This window comes from Diabrotica undecimpunctata, chromosome 6 (genome assembly GCF_040954645.1).
Source record: "Diabrotica undecimpunctata isolate CICGRU chromosome 6, icDiaUnde3, whole genome shotgun sequence".
NCBI classification, from domain to species: domain Eukaryota; kingdom Metazoa; phylum Arthropoda; class Insecta; order Coleoptera; family Chrysomelidae; genus Diabrotica; species Diabrotica undecimpunctata.
The window spans coordinates 60653322-60677238 of record NC_092808.1 but is presented as its reverse complement, the minus strand read 5'-3'; the positions used below and the strand labels follow the sequence as shown (position 1 = coordinate 60677238).

Here is a 23917-nt window from a genome sequence, read left to right as displayed (position 1 = left end):
ATAGTATCATCAAGGTTTTTCGTATGTTGTAACCAATGGACCACAATGAAGTAATTGTCACTATTGCCTGGATACCTTAACATGTAATGAGGTTGCAGATGTAGCTGCAGAAAAAAGCTTCTACTTTGGATACACCTATAACAAATATCCAGCTGCAAAAGATTATTAAAAAAATGTTCAAAAAGCGTATCTATGACAAATGGTAAGCTAATTGGAACACAACTCCGAGTCACTTACACGATATACAACCAGTTATACCTTCCTTAGAGCTACCACCTATGCTCAGAAGACACAAGATTATTCTAAGAAGATTAAGAATTAGACACACTCGGTTTACAGGTGGCTTTCTCATGGCATCTACCGATTCACCTGCATGCGGTCATTGCAGCAGTCCCTTAACCGTCAAGCATTTCCTTAAAGAATGTCCACATCTTTCTACTAAAAGAAAACAGTACCAGTTGGGGGATAATATACGAAAAATCCTGAATGAAAATAAGAAATATGCAAGTCTGTTTAAATATTTAAAAGACATTCAAGTGCTTATTTTTAGTTCATATTTTTTACAGAAACTGTTTGTTTTGTTTAGTAGTAATTGGAGTTGTTCAGCCGAGCTTGCCATAATCACGGTGGCATCTGCATATCTTATGTTGTTAATAGATCTTCCGTTAATTATTATTCCTTTACTTTGAGATAGTAATGCATTTTTAAAAATGGCTTCACTATATAAATTAAATAGTAATGGGGACATAATACATCCCTGCCTAACTCCTCTCCTGATTTTAATTTCTGGACTGGGTTCTATTACGATTTGTGCTCTTTGATTGCAGTAGAGGTTTGTTATTATTCGTAAGGTCTATGTTTTTGTCTAGAATTTGGACTAATTTTTCATGTCTTACTTTGTCAAATGCTTTTTCAAAATCAGCGTAACAAACATGCAACAAGAACATTCATATCCATGCATCTTTAAGCTAACACATTAAAAGCAAATAACGCTTCTCTGGCTCCTAATCCGTTTCTGAACCCAAACTGACTATCATCTATTCCTTCTTCCAGTTTTTTATTTAAACGACCATGTATTATTTTCAGGAATAATTTGAGAATGTGACTTATTAGTGTTATTGTTCTGTATTCACTGCAATATTTAGCGTTTGTATTTTTAGGGATAGCACAAAAGGTGGAGAGTAACCATTGTTTCGATATGTGTCATGTTTTATGTTAAATACTACTACGCAAAAGGTTGCAGAAAGATAAGATAGGAGTCAAGCGTTCCGGTGAGACAGTAAGGGAAACATGAAGTTGAAAGTAGAAGTGGAAGTGGAAGAAAAATTGTTTATCTTCATGAGATATGTTTTGACACCCATGACGTTTTAAATTATGGCTGAGTAGATTCTTTTACCGTTGCACAATAAAGGCTCCATTAAATCAAGGCAAACATATTACCATAATCCATGTGGGAACAAAAAATGGTTTTATTGCTTATGTTTAACCTTGTCATGCAAAAATATTAACAACTCCTGTGTCGACTACTATGACGATAGCATGTAAGAATTATTCGAATATTAGTTTAAAACGAGGTTATTGCCAAATATACCACCAAGTAGCGTCATTGTGATGGAGAATTCCGGCTACCACAGTCGTAGGTTGAATAAAGTTCCATGTTCTAATGACACCAAACGTACAATCCAGGAATGTAGGATAATAATATACGTTGTAACGAAAAAGCTAACAAAAGTAGATGATAAAAAGCTGATTGTTCATCAAGACTTAACGAAGATCACGTTGTCCAGATTGGGAGCTTCATTAGGGGTGGGTAAGGAAAAAAATTAATAGAAAAGCAAAGATCAAAGACCAATACATAAACTATAGATACATAAACGATAGATAATAATTAGATAATAGTTTGGCAAAAGAAATATAAGCAACACAGAATACTGCTGAACTGCAAAATAAAGACTACTGCGCTAAGTACTCTTAATCTGAGAGTCCTAAAGGACTCGAAATAAAATAAATTAACCATTAGATTAACATTTCTCTTAGATACATTACCAAAGAAAATCATAAAACATGACATATTTAACCATAAGCTTTAAAAAAGTTTACAACAGAGTTAGCCCTCGATATTGATTATCGGAATCGTTTGACTAAATTTTGGGATAGTTCAAGTGTAATTATCAAAAACCAAATATTTACTAATTTGGCAGTAACGTGGGGTGCTAACTGTAGTCTCTTCTCTAATCGTCAATATCTGCTTTAGATACTTTTGAGTCCTATACTTATCTAGGTGGCAGCTAATAATAATAATATTGTATGGCATTTTTGCCGGCAGATCCTTTTGGATCGGTTCCAGCGTTAATTAGATTTAAAACTTTTAATTTTGCTCTCCATGTTATGACAAGTTCTTAATGCTATGCATGTCAAATCTTGGCAAACAAATATAAGTAAAAGCTTATGTTAGTTTAGTATCATTCTTAGTAATATTAGGAGGTACCTCTGCATTTAGGCAGTTAAATATAATTTTAAATTTTAAACCATACTACCATTAGTAAAAGTTAATTAAAACAGTTTCTTCTAATGATATTAGTTTGGATATTACCGAAAGCACCAATCACGATAGATTGAAAATCATTATAATTACTTTCTACTTGGGGATTATAAAACAGTTAGATTAAAATGATTTTAAAAAATATTTTTAAGTTATTTATTTATTTGAATTTGTTCAGTAAGGAGCTATTTTCTTGTGGCATCTTAAAGTAATTAGTATTTTAATGGGAATCAGCCACAATTTAAGGTTAAAATAATTTTATTGACGTTTCAATTTCTACTTCGGAAATCGTTCTTAAAATAAAAATGTAATTCATAAATTAAACAATTTTTCTAATAATGTAATTTTATCTGACTTATTCATATTGACAATTTAGACATATTTTATAAATTTTAAAGTAGACTTCTTGAGTATGATATTGCCAATATTGCCGAACTGAGACGACTTTAATGTAAGATAGTTCACTCGATTACATAATAATCAACTTTAACTTAAGAATATCCGTCAGAAAAATCAAAAGATGTGATTCGTATTTAAAAAGACAAAATTGGAGAGTAATGATACATTGGCAACTAGAACAATAATAAATATATCAGCTATATTGGAGTTATTGACATTATCTACTGATAATACATATTTTGATTTAAATATTAAATTCTAAAAACAAAATTTTGGTCTAGCAATATGGGCAAGGCTCTTGTTTGTCTTTTATTATTAGCCGATATATTTATGACAGATTTTAAAACAAATATTATTTCTAAACAAAATTTAAAACCCATCGTGTAGTAGAGAAATGTAGATGATATGGCCTCATGAAACTCAATATGGCCTCATGCAACAGAGTTGTTGGACACATTCCTGAATGATATAAACGATAAAGAAGAGACAATAACATTTACCATGGAAAAGGAATATAATGAGGCACTACCTTTTCTGGATGTATCATATCAAATATCAAAGAAAGATACTGGATACACTGAGATGTATAAAAAACCAACACACATCAACAGATATTTAAATTACAAATCAAATCATAATATTGATATTAAAAAGGGAATCATTAAATCCGTAAACAGTAGAGCCAAAATTACTTGTTATAACGACAATTCGTTCTTAGAGGAGAAACATTTTTTGTTAACAATTAAATGATTAGCCTTTATCATTTATAACTAACGAATTTTTACCAATCAACTGAAAGGAATAGAACAAGAAGCCTACAGCATCCACCAGGAATAATACGAGGAACATAATAATACCATGCATAAAAGGATTATAAGAAAACTTTAAAACGATAGGAAATAAATTAAATATTTCAGCATTATTCAAAACAACAAAACACATTGAGATCTTTTTTATCCAAAACTAAACCTAACAATGAAAGAACAGAGAGTTGTATTTATAAAATACCTGGTAAATCCAATCATTTTTATTTAGGTGAAACATCAAGACCATTAAATATGATAGTCCATATAGACCATAAGTGAACATCAATATTATAAGTATCCCAAATGTGTAAAAACGCAAGGGAAAATGAACATGGAGTTCAATGGAACGATTCAAGCGTAGTCCCAAAAGAAACAGATGATAAAAAAATCAAAGACGCAGCTCTAATTATGCTAAATGAGACCAATTACATCACATACCCACATTAAAATAGAAATACATGCTATGATTTATGTGACGCATGTTCTCAAGTTAAAGTTGATTTCATTTAATCGATTGAACTGTCTTACAATAATGTTGTCCCAGCAACGCAACTCGGCAATGTCATTTTAAAGTCCTCTACTTTAAAATGTAATATATGTCTGATTTGTCAATATGAAAGAGACAAATAAAATTAACTTAATTATTAATTAAAAAATTGTTCACCAAGTAACAAAAAACAAAATTTGTTTAATTTATTAATGTTTTTTATTTTGAGAACGATTTTTGGAGCGGAAATTAAAACGTTAATAAACTTATTTTAAACTAAAATTGTAGCTTATTCCCAATAAAAATAGTAATTGCGTGAAGATGTCACAAGAAGATAGCTTCAGAACAATATGCGTATTTTCAAGGTTCATGAGGGTTTGTTCCCAATCTACTTATGTCCAAGTCAAATAAAGCTATAGCAATAATAAAAAGGAGAGAGAGACTACTTATATTACGCAAAACATAGTTCTTTCAAATAAAGACATGTGGAAGCGCTTAAGATATTTTTATTGCCAGGAGTAACTGAAACGGTGGCGATTAAAGGTTAAAATCAATTAGCAGAGCTACATATACATATAAGATATAAACAATACCATTTTTGTAAATCTCTTGGCAGCTTCCTGGAATATTTAGGTTTGTGTATTTGGTTTCAGTTATTGGACAATAGTTGCCTTTACTGACTCCAACCAAAAATTGGCAAGCTTCAACAAAACTATTAATTCCATTTGACCCTAAAATAAATTTGTATAAAAAAATCATGCCAAAAAAATAAAAAAAATTGCATGTGAAATTTAAAAACTTTATAATTATTGATACGAGTTTTCCGAAACTGAGAAAAGGATATATGTTATTTAATACCAATTAAAATTACATAAAGAGTAATGAAATAACCTACCGGTTGTGACATCTCCTATATCTTTATGTATCACAGGATTTTCGATTTGAAGTCTGAGATTAATTTTAATATTGCCTTTTACTTTATTTAGCTTAGCAAACTCCCTTATCATGTCACTATTATTTTTGTCATCATTATTATTTGAAATTGTAAATGCCTAAAATAAAATCAACAGTAAAGTTATATAACGACTACATCCGATATTGTTAATTATGCGGTTCTGCTTACTAAAGAGGGTGTTAATTTAAGGAGGTAATTATTTTCTTTAAATAACATGGTTTAGAAGCACGTATAGAAAAATAAAAAAAACACAGAAAATCTTTAGTCTAGTTCCCGCCTCAACACAAGAAATAGGTATACTATATCGCATTTTTAAAAAACCGCGGTATTGTGGAGATAAGTAGCTGATGTGACTCCATTTGACCACAACATTTAACTATTCCCCATTTGGCTATTTAGAAACACCTTTTTGATGGATATTAACTGTAAGAAACAATCAATTAAATTTACCATGAAAACGAAAACTCACTACAATTTCAGGAGATGTTAAAAACGAAGGAAAATGTGTAACTAGAGTCTACAGAAAACCCGCCCAAAATAACAGATATTTAAATTATCACTTATACCACAATATAAATATCAAAAAGAAAATCAAATCACTATATGATAGAGCCCAAAACACCTGCTCTAACGAAAATGCACTTCAGGTAAAAACAACAAAAGATTTTAACACAAAATTATTTTTTATTGTTATTTATTAAAAAGAAATATCACAAGATTAAAGAAGGAAAACAACAAAAATACAAAAAATGCTCATTACATCAAATTAAGAAATGCTCAAAAGACGTGTTTTAAAAATAACAACAACGCCATACATGAAAGGTTTATTAAAAAAATTTAAGTAATAGAAAATAAATAGGAGGAAATAGAAAATAAACAGACGTAAAGACAGAGTCTTAGAATTCTGCCAAAGTAAAGATCTAATTAGCAAACAACTTGTTCAAACTACGAAAGCCCTGACTATGTACTTGAAAATCACTAGAAAATAGATAAACAACTAATATGGTCAAAAAGCAAATAAACTTTATTTTAGTTTGGCTCAGATCTGGAAATTTAATGAAATCAGCACAAACCTAACCAGGCGCTGACCTAAACTCGAATTACGTTCCTAGTGTAGAAGTAATAGAGACAATGCTAATAAGAATAAACCCACATAATAAACCTAAAAAAATATTTGGATGGGACAGGATAAAGAGATACAATAATATAAAAACAATTTAAATAAAAATAAACAACGACCTTTAATATATACGGATACATAATATAAAAGTCAAAGATGTGAATAAAAAATGAAAAGAAATTAAATAAGCCCTACAAAATGCAGGAGAAAAAATACTTGGACAAACGTCAAAGAAAAAGCAGATCTGGATGATTGGTGAAACATTAGATCCCGTGTATGGATGCACATCAATCGAACTACTCAGAGCGGCAGCATCTAAGATCAGAATAGCCATGATGATTGCCAACCTCCGTCGCGGAGATGGAACGTAAAGAAGAAAATAAAAATATATATAAAAACAATATTAGACAGTATAGGGGGACGTGGGGTACATTGATACATCGGGAACATTGATACACCACTTATTGTGACGTATGTTACCTAGCTAGTTATAGTTAATCGATTTCGTTAGTCAGCAGTGGCGGTATGCATTAATCTACAGCTTTGTACCAGCAAGGAGTAAAAAAGAAGCCGTTAGTGAGCAAGTTTGTGTTTTGGCGCAAAAAAAGTAATATTCGGTCGACACCTAATTCTTTTATTTTTAATGAAACTATTTTATTTCTTTGAGGTGTCTATCAGTTTATGCGATAAGTAAGTTATTAATGCAACAGGCGTTAATATCTTGCAGTAAAAATATTTTGCAAGGTATTTCATTTTTTTTTAATTTTACAAATAAAATACTATTATTAGGTATTAAATATATATATATATATATATATATATATATATATATATGTATATATATATATATATATATTCTTGTATTTATACAGAACAAGGTACTGGTACGTCACGAGTGAGGGGAGTATGCAGATTTTCACTCCGAACTCGACCGGAACCGTATCACTCTTGATAATGGCTCCAAAATGGGTGCCGAAACTTCGAGTTTTCAATTCTCAACGCGTTTCTTCCCGAGAACTTTGTAATTTTCATAAATATATATATATATATATATATATATATATATATATATATATATATATATATATATATATATGTATATATATATATATATATATATATATATATATATATATATATAATATATATATATATACATATTTATATATATATATATATAGTAAACTCTTAAATATTGGGGAAATCTGCAAGAAAGACTCTAATGAGTATCAATTGTTTCGCCGAACGTTTTCGCCAAAGACAATTAATTTGGCTTCTTCAGGGCTGAAAGAGAATAAATTATAATTAGCTACCATATATTATCTATTAAAAACATTATTGATCTTACCGTAACTTAGAATTGTAGAGTTAGAATATTAAAAAACTTTTTTAGTAACTTAATGGTGTTTTTTGTTACTATGTGCAAAAGAAGTTTTTTTAAGGTTTGAAATGTCTGGTAGCTTTGAACTTAAAGCGCAAAGGTTTACCCAAGGTTAATCGAAAAACCCAATGTAACTACATTTAAAAGGAGGTAATTCTTTGAATTGTCGGCAATAACTAAAGTTTTAATTGTTAGAAAGTTTAAAAGTGAGGTTCTGTTTTAGCCAGAACGCATGCGCTGACAAATCCAAGTAGTTCTTATGAATCTTTATGTCGTTAAGGTTCATTGGTAACAACAAATTAAATTAAATCCCAGTATAGGGAAATATGATTTTGATTTTCTTTTTTAATTATATTCTATTGTTCATGTATTATTATATCTTATTGAGATGTATCTAAGAAAATCAAGGGAATGTTATCTTTTTTAGTTAATGAAAATTAATTATAAAGGTAGGTTAGTTGTTAATGGATATATCAGTCAAGTTAGTTATCTGTGATGTTGTATTGTTCTTGGTATCTGATTTAAGTAAGAAGTGGTATATATCGCTTAGATTTTTAATGTCACTCTTAACATTAATGGAGAAATCGTTGAAATTGAGATGTTTGACCGATGTAGGAATTGTTGCAAGAGAGGCATGGAATGTTGTAGACAATGTTACTAAGCCTATCTATGGGAGTCTTATCTTTTATCTTAGAATAAAGATTATTAATTGTTAGGGCTGATCTACAAGCTACATTAGGTTTAATGTTGTTATTATTATTATTACCAAAACTATTTTCAACACTTTTCAGAATCCTTGTTAACCCCGGAGTGATATCTCTGAAATATGGTAATGAAAAATATTTGTTGATAGGAGTATCCGAGACTGGGTTCCCACTTAAGACATCAGGATCAGCATTGTTAGTCGCGAAGGAAGGTGAAATATCTTCGTTATGGATAGTATTAAACAAAATCTTATTCACTAATGGTGTTGGATAAGCGTTTGAAATAAAAAGTTTGTGTATGATTTGTAGGTTTTTTGTATAAAATGAAGAATCTGATAGTTTTATTACTCTATTTTTTATCTGTTTTATTAAGTTGACTTTGGTAGAACTATTATGGTATGAGTGGTAGTTAAGGTATCTACCAGAATGGGTCGGTTTTTGATACCAATCTATTTTAATGTTGTTGTTTTCCCTGATCATCCTTATGTCCAGAAAGGGGACGGGCCAATTACCATCTTCCCTCTCTATAGTGAACTGGATGTAGGGGTCATAACCATTGAAAGAATCTAATAGTTCATCTACCTTGTCGTTGGGTATAGCCAAAATGATATCATCAACATATTTTTTAATAAATGGAATTTTAAAGGGTAGTAAAGGAATAACTGAGTCTAATACATAATTCATAACGTAAGTTGCCATGATAGGAGAAATCTTTGCTCCCATAGGGGTACCGAAAGTTTGTTGATAGAATGTACCATTAAATGAGAAGTAAGTGTTGTTAAAGAGAAATTGGACGATGCTGATGAATCTCTCGTAAGACATGGAACAACAACCTCTAATACGGTCCCAGTTGATCTCTATTGATGTCAAACATATTCCTAGATGAACGTTGCTGAATAAGGATACAACGTCAAGGCTAATGAGGACATAATTTGATGGTAGTATGTAACCATTATATTTATTTACCATCTCAAAGGAATCTTTAATGTAATACTGAATTTCATAATTATATGCATTGGTAAGTATGTCTGTAACAAAAACTGAGATATTTTCAGTGGGAGTTCCAATGAAAGCTACTATGGGACGAACTGATAGTGTTGGTTTGTGGATTTTAGGCAAAGCATAAAACTTTGCAATGTTCCCATTATATGTTGTTAGTTTTTGCATCGACGAATTTCTCTTTAACAACACTTACTTCTCATTTAATGATAAATTCTATCAACAAACATTCGGTACACCTATGGGAGCAAAGATTTCTCCTATCATGGCAACCTACATTATGGATTATGTATTAGACTCAGTCATTCCTTTACTATCCTTTAAAATTCCATTTATTAAAAAATATGTTGATTATATTATTTTGGCTATACCCAATGACAAGGTAGATGAACTATTAGATTCTTTCAATGGTTATGACCCCTACATCCAGTTCACTATAGAGAGGGAAGATGGTAATTGGTCCGACCCCTTTCTCGACATAAGGATGATCAGGGAAAACAACAACTTTAAAATAGATTGGTATCAAAAACCGACCCATTCTAGTAGATACCTTAACTACCACTCATACCATAATAATTCTACCAAAGTCAACTTAATCAAACAGATGAAAAATAGAGTAATAAAACTATCAGATCCTTCATTTTATACAAAAAACCTACAAATCCTACAGAAACTTTTTATTTCAAACGATTATCCAACACCATCAGTGAATAAGATTTTGTTTAATACTATCCATAACAAAGATATTTCACCTTCCTTCGCGACTAACAATGCTGATCCTGATGTCTTAAGTGGGAACCCAGTCTCGGATACTCCTATCAACAAATATTTTTTATTACCATATTTCAGAGACATCACTCCGGGGTTAACAAGGATTCTGAAAAGTGTTGAAAATAGTTTTGGTAATAATAATAATAACAACATTAAACTTAATGTGGCTTGTAGATCAGCCCTAATAATTAATAATCTTTATTCTAAGATAAAAGATAAGACTCCCATAGATAGGCTTAGTAACATTGTCTACAACATTCCATGCCTCTCTTGCAACAATTCCTACATCGGCCAAACATCTCAATTATTAAAATCACGTATTACACTACACAAAAGTGATTCTTGACTTCACCCTGACCGTTGTGCATTAGCCAAACATGTCCATTCCACTGGTCATCTCATGGACTATACTAACACTACAATTCTCCACCGTGAGAACAATAAATCTAAAAGAGAGTTCATTGAAATGTCTTATATTTTCCTTAACCATTTCTCCAATAATGTTAAGAGTGACATTAAGAATCTAAGCGATATATACCACTTCTTACTTAAATTAGATACCAAGAACAATACAACATCACAGATAACTAACTTGACTGATATATCCATTAACAACTAACCTACCTTTATAATTAATTTTCATTAACTAAAAAAGATAACATTCCCTTGATTTTCTTAGATACATCTCAATAAGATATAATAATACATGAACAATAGAATATAATTAAAAAAGAAAATCAAAATAATTTTTCCTTATACTGTGATTTAATTTCATTTGTTTTTACCAATGAACCTTAACGACATAAAGATTCATAAGAACTACTTGAATTTGTCAGCCCATGCGTTCTGGCTAAAACAGAACCTCACTTTTAAACTTTCTAACAATCAAAAATTTAGTTATTGCCGACAATTTAAAGAATTACCTCCTTTTAAATGTAGTTACATTGGGTTTTTCGATTAACCTTGGGTAAACCTTTGCGCTTTAAGTTCAAAGCTACCATACATTTCAAACCTTAAAAAAATTTTTTTGCACATAGTAACAAAAAACACCATTATGTTACTAAAAAAGTTTTTTAATATTCTAACTCTACAATTCTAAGTTACGGTAAGATCAATAATGTTTTAATAGATAATATATGGTAGCTAATTATAATTTATTCTCTTTCAGCCCTGAAGAAGCCAAATTAATTCTCTTTGGCGAAAACGTTCGGCGAAACAATTGATACTCATTAGAGTCTTTTAGATTTCCCCAATATTTAAGAGTTTAACTACTACTATTTAACTTATCTGCAAAGATTAAATTTCTTTTCTATATATATATATATATATATATATATATATATATATATATATATATATATATATATATATATATATATATATATATATATACATCCTACTATCATTTTCGCATCGATACATTATGCTTTTACCATCAATTTAGCATCGTCTTGCAAAGTAGCATCTGTATATCGACGCTACTTTACAAGACCTTAATAACTGTTTTCCCGTACTTGTTACAAGAATTTTAACCATCTCATTGATTAGAGTTTTGATACCGTGTTGGTATTTTAAAATATCCGCTTTCTCTTTTTATCCCTTACTGAGTTATATAAGTTTATTCCAGAAATTGTTTGAGTCTAAAATGATGGTACAGTGAAAATATTATATATATTTAGTTCAGGGTTTTACCGTTTACTCGCTGCCATTATATACATGAAAATGTATATCCCACTTTCATTATCAATCATTTTCGCATCAGAAATTTGGCATCGCTGTTGAATATAATATTACCCACAACGAAATAGTAAATTTAAGAATATATATATATTTTTTTCATCCACAAATCATTTTGGCATCATGTTTGGTTAAAAGTAACGGGTTATGATATATTGCAACTACCTATTGTATCTTTACATCTGATAATAGTTACGCAACGGTGACAAAGAATGTAAATAAAAGCACTCATTACTCAGTACCAGTTAAACGCAGACGAAATTTAGAAAGTTATCCTAATTATCCCCGTTCAGGATATTCTGACGAGCATAAGGAGATTCTTTCATCTCCATCTACTAGTAGTCAACCGGTATATCAAAATTATAGAAATATCCCTAACTATTCCCAATCAACAATGAGCTCAAATTCAAATAAAAACTGTAAAATAAACTCTGTTTGTGATATGATTATAAGCACTTTTAAAAATGTATTAAAGAATAACTCAATAACTTTAGACAATATAAAAATGTTTGACGATTTTAAAAATAATTTAAGTCGTATTCACGCAGATAATGAATAAGTTCAAAATTGTACAGTGGAACGCTAGGTCCATTGTACACAATAAAGGTCATTTTGAGAAATTTATTTTTGAAAATAATATTGATATAGCTATAATTATTGAAACGTGGTTAAAAGAAAAAAATAATATTAATTTCAGTGGTTATAATATATTTCGGAGAGATAGAGATGATGGTTATGGAGGATTAGCTATTTTAACTAAAAAATACATTCAGTTCACAGGTCATCCAAATCATCATAAAATCAATCAGGTTATGAGTATATCAATATCAGTCAAATTAAAATCAAATAAAGTACTTAATATATATTCAGTGTATGCAAAACCAAATTTAAATGTATCAGAGATTGAATGGAAAAAGTTTTTTAATAGTTTAAGTACACCATTTTTGGTGGCAGGAGACTTTAATTGTCACCATAATGCATGGGGTTGCGATCAGAATGATAGGGCTGGACTTAGTCTATTAACAGCAATAGAAGACTGTGAGTTATGTTTTTTAAATAATGGGGCCGAAACTATAATACCTAGATTATACACTAGAAATAAATCAGCTGTGGACATAACTATATGTTCCAGTGACATATCTTCCTGTTTTGATTGGAACGTTAAAAATGTAGCTCTAGGTTCTGATCACTTTCCAATAATAATTGAAAGCGATGTTGATAATATAACAATAGTTAATGAGAAAACCCGATGGAACGTGAACAGAGCAGATTGGTCATTATTTTCTTCGATTCTTGAAACTATTGACACCAAAGATATAAATACTGATGAAAATATTAATAACATATATAATACATTTATCAATATAATTAATGTTGCTTGTGAATTATCAATACCTAAGAAAAAAATGACGATCAATAGTAAATTTAATAAAAAATGGTGGAACCCAGAATGTGCACAAGCTATAAAATTTCAGCAAGAAGCTTTTTTAGAATTTAAACGAAATAGTACATATGAAAATTACATAAAATATCAGAAAGCAGAGGCAATTAAGAAAAAAACAATATTAAAAAGTAAAAAAGCTTCTTGGCGAGTATTTTGTAATAAATTAAATAAAAATACTCCGGTCCAAGAAATTTGGAGAGAAATTAAAAAAATCAAAAATACTTATAATGTCCCAAAAAATCAAGTAAAGAAAGATAATTGGACTGAAGAATTTTTAAATAAGTTAGCTCCACCCTGGGTTTCACCAAATTTAAATGTAAATCATCCTAAAAAAGTGAATAATAATAACTCAAACTACTTGTTATATGAATTTACTCTAAAAGAACTAGAATATAGTTTAAAGTGTCATAAAAATACTGCTCCTGCATTAGACAATGTCCATTATATTATGCTGTATTACTTACCAAGGTGTCAGAAAATAAAATTGTTAAATATAATTAATTTAATATGGATGAAAGCTGAATTTCCGGATTCATGGAAGGATTATGTAATTATACCGATTTTAAAACCAAATAAAGATATAGACTCAGCGGATTCATATAGAGGAATTTCATTAGGATCGTGTATTTTAAAAACATTTGAACGGATGGTAAAGAGAAGACTTGAATTATGGTTAGAGAAAAATAACAAAATTAGTGATACACAATATGGGTTTCGTAAACTAAGATCGACATCAGAAAATATAGCTAACCTTATCCTAGACATTAATATATCCTTTTCTGAACGTAAATCCCTGGTATCTCTATTCATAGATGTAGAAGGTGCATATGATAATATCAAATTAAATATCCTCTATCAACAAATGGAGAAGATAGGAATACCCAGTGACTTTGGTAAAAGAATAATAAAAATGTATTCAAATAGGAAATTACAACTTCAAATCAATAATGAACTATTGGATCCAAGAATTTCTAATGTTGGGTTACCGCAAGGAAGCATCCTTAGTCCTTTACTATATCTCATTTATACCTCAGACTTACACAAAAAAGTTAATACAAGAGGAAATGTTCTACAGTTTGCTGATGATGTGTGTATATATGTACCTAAAGTTGAAATCGATCAAGGTATCAATATAATGAGTAAAATGTTTTCGACAATAGAAGAGTATTATTTTAATATAGGACTCAGCATCTCTACAAAGAAAACCCAAGCATGTATATTCTCCAAAAAACATAGATTACCACAATCTATAGTATTCAATAACGTTAATTTTGAGGTTCAAGCATCCATTAACTATTTGGGTATGGTAATAGATAGGAAGTTATTGTGGAACGAACACATAGACCGCTTAATAACAAAAACAGAAAAAGGATTAAATGCAATAAGATCAGTGTGTCATACAAGTTGGGGAGCTGATTCAAATGTTACGCTTACCTTTTACAAAGCTTATATTCGTTCAATAATAGATTATGGGTCAATTTTTTATAGTCAAGCAGCGAAGACTCACCTGAAGAAATTAGATAGGTTAGTAAATAAAGTCTTAAGAATAAGTATAGGTGCACTTAAAAGTACACCCATTTCAAATTTAAATGTAGAATGCAATGAACCTCCACTAAATTTCAGAAGAGATTACTTAACGGAGAAGTTTTTATTAAAAATGTATGCAAAGAAAAGTCCAGTAGTCCAAAAATGCTTTGAGCTCAGTATTTACGATCTAGTCAAAGAATATTGGCAAAAAAGCCTACAATTCCTATTATTGAATCGTACAAATACGTAAGGATACAACTTAGTAAGGACATTTCGACTTCAAGAGAATTACCATGTTTTAAAATAGAATTAGAACACTTGGACAGCATAAAAGTAGGATATCTTAGAGACTACTCAGAATTTCCACAATATATCCGGAATAGCATGTTCCAAGCTGACATAAAGTCTATGTTCCCTAATTATTCATATATTTTTTCGGATGCATCTAAATCAGATTTAAAGGTTACATCTGCCTTTTACGATCCAGATCGAAAATTTAGTACAGTAGTAGATCTAAATATTAAAACCTCGATATATACCGCTGAATTAATAGCGATATTAGAAGCACTTAAATATATTAGTAATTTCTCAAGAACAAAATCTAATTACGTTATATTCTCTGATAGTAAAAGTTCAATACAAAAAATTGAAAATATTTCTAAATATAACAATATTGGATTTAATTATGTGTTATCTGAAATTATAAACCTGGTGGGTACAATAAAATTAAGAGGATCTAATGTAATGTTTTGTTGGATAAAAGCTCATTGTGGAATATTAAATAATGAAATAATAGATAAAATTGCTAAATATAATGAACCATCTAAAGAATCAGAATATAAATGTGTAATTGAAGATCTAAATTCTCATCTAAGGAAAAAAATGATAAATTCATGGCAAAAAATGTACAATTTATCCAACAAAGGATTATATTATAAAGATATAAAACCAAAAATACAGTCCTCAACGTGGTTTAAAAACTCAAATTTTAATAAAGATATGATTAGAATACTATGTAGAATAAGATTTAACCATGCTCTGTCTCCGTTACATAAATTTAGAATTAATTTAACCGAAACTCCATTTTGCGAATGTGGCGAAGAAGGCTCAATTGAGCATTTAGTTCTAAATTGCTCATTAAATATACGATGTATTAACCAATTTATAATAAAAATATACGAGTATATCAATAAGGAAAAAATTAGTATTAAAAGACCTTTTAATTTATCAGATTTAATAAAAACCAATAACTTGCATATATATGAAATAATTTTTCGCCACATACGTGAAATGAAATTGAATTTCTAAATGTATTATAATAACAGTGTATATATTTCAAACATAAAAAGTTAGTTATATAAGTCCTTTGTTTTAACCCAGTTGTTAACCTTTCTATCCGTGGTCTAATTTTGTGTTGTGCAAATCGCCTTGATAGACCCCTAGGCGTATGTAATAAATCAGCAAAACCATATATTTTCCTTTTCCTTCCAGTAAAAAAAAAATTAAGAAAAAAAAATAATAATAAAAAAAAAATAAAAAAAAATAAAATAAAAAAAAAATTAAAAAAAAAATAAAAAAAATAAACAAAAAAAAATATAATGATAATAAAAAAAAAAAAAATTAACGTAAGTACGTACTTATATGTAAGTCAATAGAAGATAAGATTTTATTGTTGTTACGGGTTCTCTCTATGACAATTGTTAAAAAAAAAATTAATTAATAACTCAAAACATAATAGGCTAATAGATTATGTCTCTAGTCATAAAATGAAACTACACACACACACACAAGTAGTTTTCGAAACTGAAAAACAGTTACTTTGTGATTACATTATTTTAGGTAGTACAATAATTTATTATCGGTTAACGCTACGTCAGTTAAAAATTCTCGATTATCAATATGCAAAACAATTTAAATACAGATACCCGTCCAAATGGGATGAAAATAAGTGTGCAGGTAAAGACTGGGGTACACCCTTGTGTCACTCACACTTGTGTCACTGAAAACAGAAATGAGCAGATCAATTTAATTTGTTGGTTTCAATAAAAATGCAGTAGGAGAGATTTTGACGAAATAGCTGTAACAACAGTTTATGATTCACCCACAGTATTAGCTTCTAAATTAGAGCGACAAGTTAGTCTAATGGTAGTGGACATGACATTATAGGGTACAATGGACACTGATCACAAATCAAATGGCATCAGTGTACAGTGTACCCCACTACACATTTATGAAATATTTTATATTTTTTTCCATTTTCTCGATTGTAGTTGACACAAAACTTGTAAGAAATAAAATACGACAGACTAATATATTGGTCAGACATTGCCCGATAGGATGTTTAAAGCAGTTAGCAGTTAAGTGCCATTTAAACGGAGTTTACTTAATAAAACGTGCTACTACAACTTATGGCATTACCAGAACAACATTTAAGCGATAGCTAGATAGGTTGAAAAGCATTGGAATTGACTGGGAAAATGTGAGAACTATAAATGACATAAAAGTTAGAATGCAACCGAATTACACTCTAAAACAAATTTTCTTAAATTCGGAAGAAGCCAAATTTATAGAATATCTAAAAATTTATGTTCAGCGTTACTTAATTGTTTGACACCTAGTGCACTGCATAGTTTGACTTATATATTTGCAATTGCAGACAACAAATATGTTCCAGTATCTTGGGTATCTAACCAAACTACTGTAAAAGATTAGTAAACACTTTTTATAAAAGGAAATAAGGATGTTTCTGTAAGAACACCAGAAGCTACATCACTTGCACAAACAATGGGTTTTAATAAACCTGTGGTTAATTAATTTTTGATCATCTGGAGCGCTTATATGATAATTATAAATTTGGTCCACACCAAGTGTTTAATGTGGATACAACTGGCTTAACGACGGTTTAGACTCCATTTAAAGTTCTAGCATCAAAATGTGTAAAACAGATACGTCAAATAACGCGTACTAAAAAAAGACACCTTGTCACACTTTTCTGCACCATTAACACCCTGGGAAATTCAATACCACCTGTTATGATTTTCCGCGAGTTAATTTTTTAAACAGCACATAACAAATTGAGGTTTTTTAGGTACAGTAGGTTTAGCATTGCCAACAGGATGGATTACATCCGATATTTTTGTGGAATGGTTAGAACATTTTATCTAATATGTGAAACCTTCGAAAGAGTCTCTTGTTTTGCTAATTATGGGCAACCTTGAAACCTACCATAGTGTAAGAGGAATTTTACGTGCAAAGGCAAACAAAATTGTCCTACTTACATTGTGGCTACAAACAAATCATCGGATTCAACCTCTCGACAGGAGCATATATGGATATATCAAGAAATTTTACATTGATGCTTGTAAATCGTGGTTGTTACAAAATCCTGAAATGCGAATAACGATCTATGAAATTAAATTTCTTAATGATAATTTCCATTAGTATTTACCACCCAAAATTGAACATCTAGTTTAAAGTCTACATGAAAATTTCCTCTTAACCGTCATATTTTCAAGAATGATGACTTTCTGCATTAACGCCAACAGATGTTTAAAGGATGACATTGCAATGGTGTGCTTCTACCAGCAATGCTAATATAGATGATACCCAAGCCACAACCTCAAAAGCTGATTGGGCTTGTCAACAAGTGACACCACTACAGAATAAGCGACTTACTGTAAATGTAGCTCTTCCGGAAGATATCATATCTCCAGAAATGATAAGCATCTTCCTCTTGACGTGCCATATCAGAGTTACCCGACGTTGGCGATAACCATTGCGAAGGCCTTTGGATCTTATGCCACATGGAATAATTGGTCCTGCATTTGCTATCTGAGTCCATTCACGAATGTTTTTTTAACCTCTACGGCATTTTATTTTACATTTAAAACTCAGTTGTAATATTCTACAACGATTACCCCTCACTTTATGTCCCAGATAAGATATTTTTCGGTGTTTATCAGTCTAGAGCAATTCTGTATTTCATGGCTGAGCACAAAGAAATAAAAAAATGCAGAACAAAAATTTAAAAAACGACGTAGATACACATGTAATAAAAGAAATGGAAGAGATATTAGAGAATAAAAAAATACCTGTAAATGTAAACCAAGTAAAAAAATCTAAGTAACCTAAAAAATAGTGAGATGAAAGCAAAATCAAAAATTTAAGAAAGAAACCAAAAGATTTAGACAATAGCACCAGCAGCATATCAATGATTTACAAATTCAGAAGATTCTTCCTGTAGTTTTTCTGGCACACCAGGTGAGAACTCAATCTTGGTGATAACCAAAATAAATGGCTTTTGTATTGTGAAATTAGCTACAAAAAAGACAGTTAAATGCTATATCAAGTAAGTGCAACAAATGACCGATGATGGAAAACCATCTATCTTTTAAAATACTTGCGTAAACACGAAAAATACTATGTATACCCAGGAGTAAAGGACATATCTTGCATTAATCAAGAAAGCATAGTGCGTGTGCTACCATCTCCTGAGAAAACTAGTGGTACAGAATGAGCCAAAAATTTACTTTCCTTCAAAATTGACTTTTCTGCATACAATATGGGTTAATTAACATTAAACGTTATTGAAAAAGTAAAACTGTATTCATTTTTAGTTATTATAACAGTAAATGTTAATTGTGCCAATGTTTGTATTTAAATAATTCCAATCTCCTGTGTGCCTCTCGATAGTGACCACTATACCCATCCACGGGGTACAGTAGACACATAAGCACATGCTTTGCTAAATATATTTTTTTTTCTACAATTTAAATGTTAGCAGTTCCACGTTATTTCAATAGCAGCTTAAGGTTGTGAACTATCTATAAATATACAACATTTTTTTATTCTGAAGAAAATATAACATTGATAAATTAAATTGACAGAAAGTGACCACTGTAACTTTTCCTCTATTATACAAAACATGTATTACAATAGAGTGAACGTTCCTTTGAATATAATGAAAATTATTAAAAACGTATAATACAAAAAGATAAAAGTGTGTACTGATGGATACTTACAGACTTGCACACATAGGCACAGAAATAAGGGAATGACCTTACCACCTAATTTGGATTAAATTAGGTAGTCAATGTCATAAATAAAGGAAAAAGTATACAAGGAAATATTTTAAAACTGGACAAAAATCTGTTTTTCAGAAAAAATAGCATATTTAAAGAAAGGTATACAAAACTAGTAATACTTCTTACCAAAAAACAGGCCGAAATACTACGATCTATTTAAATATAACAAACTTAAACTTGTAACACGTCTTCTGTCCTTTTCCTACGAAGAACAATACTACCAAATGCTACGATTTTATAATAAAAGTTGATATTGTTATCACATATATAGAAAACTAGAGCTGAATACAGAACAAATGATCATTTGCATATCATTTAAGTCAATAATTAGAAAAACCATTGAAAAGTTATTAAAAACTTTACTTAAATACGCCTGAAAAACTTTTGATGGAAATGAGACCAGCATCAATGTAGATGGAAAACTTTTAAATATTCTTAAGTTTGCAGATGATATCGTTCTTATTACAAACAGCTTTGAACAGTCGCAGATAATATTCTAAGAGTTTTATGCTGCTGCAAAAACCGTGAATCTTAAAATAATTTTTTGAAGAACACAATTTATGATCAATTTAGTTCACAGCAATAAAATCTCTGTTGAAGGCAGGGCCATCGAGCCAGTTGAGCAAGCAAGCAAGCAATTTAATTAAACCCAGCCTGTGAGAAATGTTTACCCCTAAAAATTACGTTCAGGTGTAACAATTCATTGGAGCAAGGTGTATTAACTCGAGTAAAAACAGGAGTCACTCCACCGCGCTCCAATGCTCCAGACCATCCCTCTCTTACAAGTATTTAGCGTGATAAATAAGACCAGACTAAGTCAAGACATCCAAGCAATTGAGCTGAAGAGAATAATAGATATAGCTTGTGTTGCATTTGAAAATATTAACCATATAGATTCTGCCAATGGTGCAGAAATGTTAACACTTACAAGAAAAACAATGGGTAAACTACCAGCTTTACAAGAAGGAAATGAATTTTGGAATGGAGACCCCGAATACAAGCTAACATAAAAACAGTGGTCGATGAGATGGACTGATTATATCAAGAGTGACTACATCTAGATATAGCATTTAAAATCATGCTAATTAAAAAAGCATACGATCTATGTTCTACACTGCATATTGAAAGCTAGATGATGATTATAAAGAAAACTTAAGAAAATAGTAGCAATTTTTAATTAGGGTTTAGAGGCAAACTTGAAACGTGAAAATAATTATTTACTTAAGTTTTATTACCAACATCCCCGGACTCAAACCATAATCATTTTCCATGATTATCTTTGCATGATTTATTGATTTTAAGAAAACAGTAGACAAAAAACAATAGTAACTTGCATAGGACGCCAGGATTTACGTTCACTCAGAAAGTTGTACCTACAGCAGAAAATGAGTGTGCGTGTAGACAATAACATGCTGAAATTATTTTTTTTAAACAGGGAGATTCGTTAGGGCTTTATTTTTTACTAAAATTGTTTAATACCTACTTGAAAATTTTATTCCATTCAAGCATCTTAATACCTCTCTTCAAAAAGAGAGGCACATCGGACCCGGAAAATTACAAAGGAATTAAGTTTTTAAACACAACACTAAAATTAACAACTAAAGTAATAACAAATAAAACGAATGAAATTATAACACTAGCAAAAGAACAACGTTTCGTGGACCTTAAAAGAAGGTATTTGATGGGATCAAATTAAAGGACGTTATTTACTTATTATATACAAGAAAGATACCTCTAGCAATAATCAAAACGATCAAAAATATCTACCAAAACAACACAATACAAGAAAAAGTAGAACAAGAACTAACTGATTCCATTAAAGCTGGTAATGGGATAAGACAAGGAGATTCCCTGAGTCGTCTACTGTTTAACCTGATTATGAGTGAAATATTACAAAAATTAAGAACTAAAAAAGGATAACAAATGAAGAAAAACCCAAATTAAAATAATCTGCTATATAACGCAATACTACTCTCTTAAAATAAAGATTCTTTTCAACGTATGCTGCACGAAATTAATATAACTGCCACAAAATTTAATATGTTAATTTCCCCAAAAAACAACAAATGCATGGTTATAACAGCAAGTTTACTAAAATTGGAGCTGAAAGGTCAAATAATAGAATAAGTGATGAGTTGCAAACAGAGCCGCAGGTTGCCTGAATGAAACAATATGGATAAATAAAAATATTGGAAAAGAAATGAAAGGCAGAATTTACAAAACAGTCATCAGACCAGTAATGACATACGCCACAGAAAGGATAAAATGAGGATAAAAACAGCAGATATGAAAACAAGTAAAAAAATTGTTGGTAAAACACTATCGGACAGAGCTAGAATTACAGAAGGACTGGGTAAGAAATAGAAGGGTAGAATGGAATGATCATATGAGCTGAATGACAATAAATAGAGTAGTGAAGATGGCAAGAGACAGTTCCCCAATAGGAAGACAACGAAAACTATGAAACGACAACTTACTGGAGACACTTTAAAAACCAGACAGACTCATGTCCACATAAAAAGAAGAAGAAGAAGAAGAAGAAAATTCTATTTTGATAAATAAATAGATCCAGTGAAAATAATTTGTAAAATAAAAGATAAACTTAAAACTTGTATAAAAACATCAGATGTAGTGACAGACCTAGAATGCAGCCTAAATGAGTAACGGGATCATTGAAACTGGATTTCTCAGGAAAGGAGATAGTTGCTTTTAACCTTCTCAGAAAAACCTTATAAAACATATACCTAAATATTAAAACAAAAACCTGCATTTGTAGGGCAATGAAATGTAACAGCAAATTAAACTAAATTTTACAAGACAAGTTAGAAGAAAGAAAACACATTGAAGACGTTGAAATTCATCGGACCAGTTTTTAACAAAGTCATATAAAAAAATTTGATTATCCACTGACAGTAGGCATTAATAATAGAAGAATTTCTCTCTAAAGAATTTTTAGGTCATAATGATTGATTGCTTGACTCTGTTCATCGAACAGCACAAAATAAAACGCTATAAATATGTTGATCAACTCCTGCGTCGTTACCAAATGTATTAAAATCATATAAACTAAATACAGAAAAAGAAAAACAAAAAAATATATAAACATATAAAGCAAAGAGATATTTTTATACTTACAAAAGAAATTGTTAATAACACAAAAACAATCGAAAGATTGTAGTATATTTCTTTAAGACTCATTTTTAAATATATGTCAACAGAAAGGAATATCCAGGATTTATAGTTTCTATGCTTTTATACAAATGCATATATGGGCCAGTAAAATTATTTAAAAATTTGGTAGACATCAATTTAAAAATTTTGGACATTAATATTATTTTAGTATAACCAGTTTTTATCATCTCTCTTAACAGATGAGTTTTTAATTATATCTTAATTAAGATTTTGAAGTAAAATTAAAATACGCAGAATACGCAATTACATTCAATTTCAAGTTCTTTCAGTAAGCTGTTTGTTATTTTTATTCTTTATTCCTGTCTATTTGAACTTTTATGTTCAGAGCTTTGGTGTTTTAATATGCTTAAGAGTGTATTCGACAAGGCCAAAAATAGTAAATAACTCTAAGAGCATTAACGCAATAGGAGTATCAATGGGGTAAGCATGGAGTTCCAAGACCAGCAATTTTATAACAAATTTAATTTTTTTTTCATTGTAACTAATAAATTAAAAATCAAAATAAAAAAAATATATTAAATAAGTTATCCTGATGAGTTTAGGTCTTTTTCCTTGATTCTGGCATGATATGGTCCCCTTCAGTGAGTGAATCACGTGTTCATGTTACTGGTCTGTTGGCCAACGTCGCTATAGTCTTCTAATATCTTGATGTTGAGATATTGCGAAAATTAATGGATTGGAGTGATGGTTCACTTTTTAAATATATTGTCATTTCTTTTGCTGGATTACTTTTTTAACTGTTGAAATCCTCATAGATTCTTTGGTTGGT

The 23917-nt window shown here is 30.1% G+C and overlaps 1 protein-coding gene across 1 annotated transcript in view; it reads right to left on the bottom strand.

Moving 5' to 3' along the window:
* Positions 1–23179, bottom strand: part of LOC140443467 (microfibril-associated glycoprotein 4-like) — a 35993-nt gene extending 12814 nt beyond the window's left edge. Inside the window, exons 1-3 of the mRNA XM_072534752.1 lie at positions 23092–23179; positions 5130–5286; positions 4828–4965 (exon numbers count right to left, since the gene is read on the bottom strand). Coding sequence (XP_072390853.1) covers positions 4828–4965; positions 5130–5286; positions 23092–23154 — 358 coding nt within the window. The 5' untranslated portion in view covers positions 23155–23179. The remainder of the gene's footprint in view (positions 1–4827; positions 4966–5129; positions 5287–23091) is intronic.
* Positions 23180–23917: the final 738 nt, after the last annotated feature.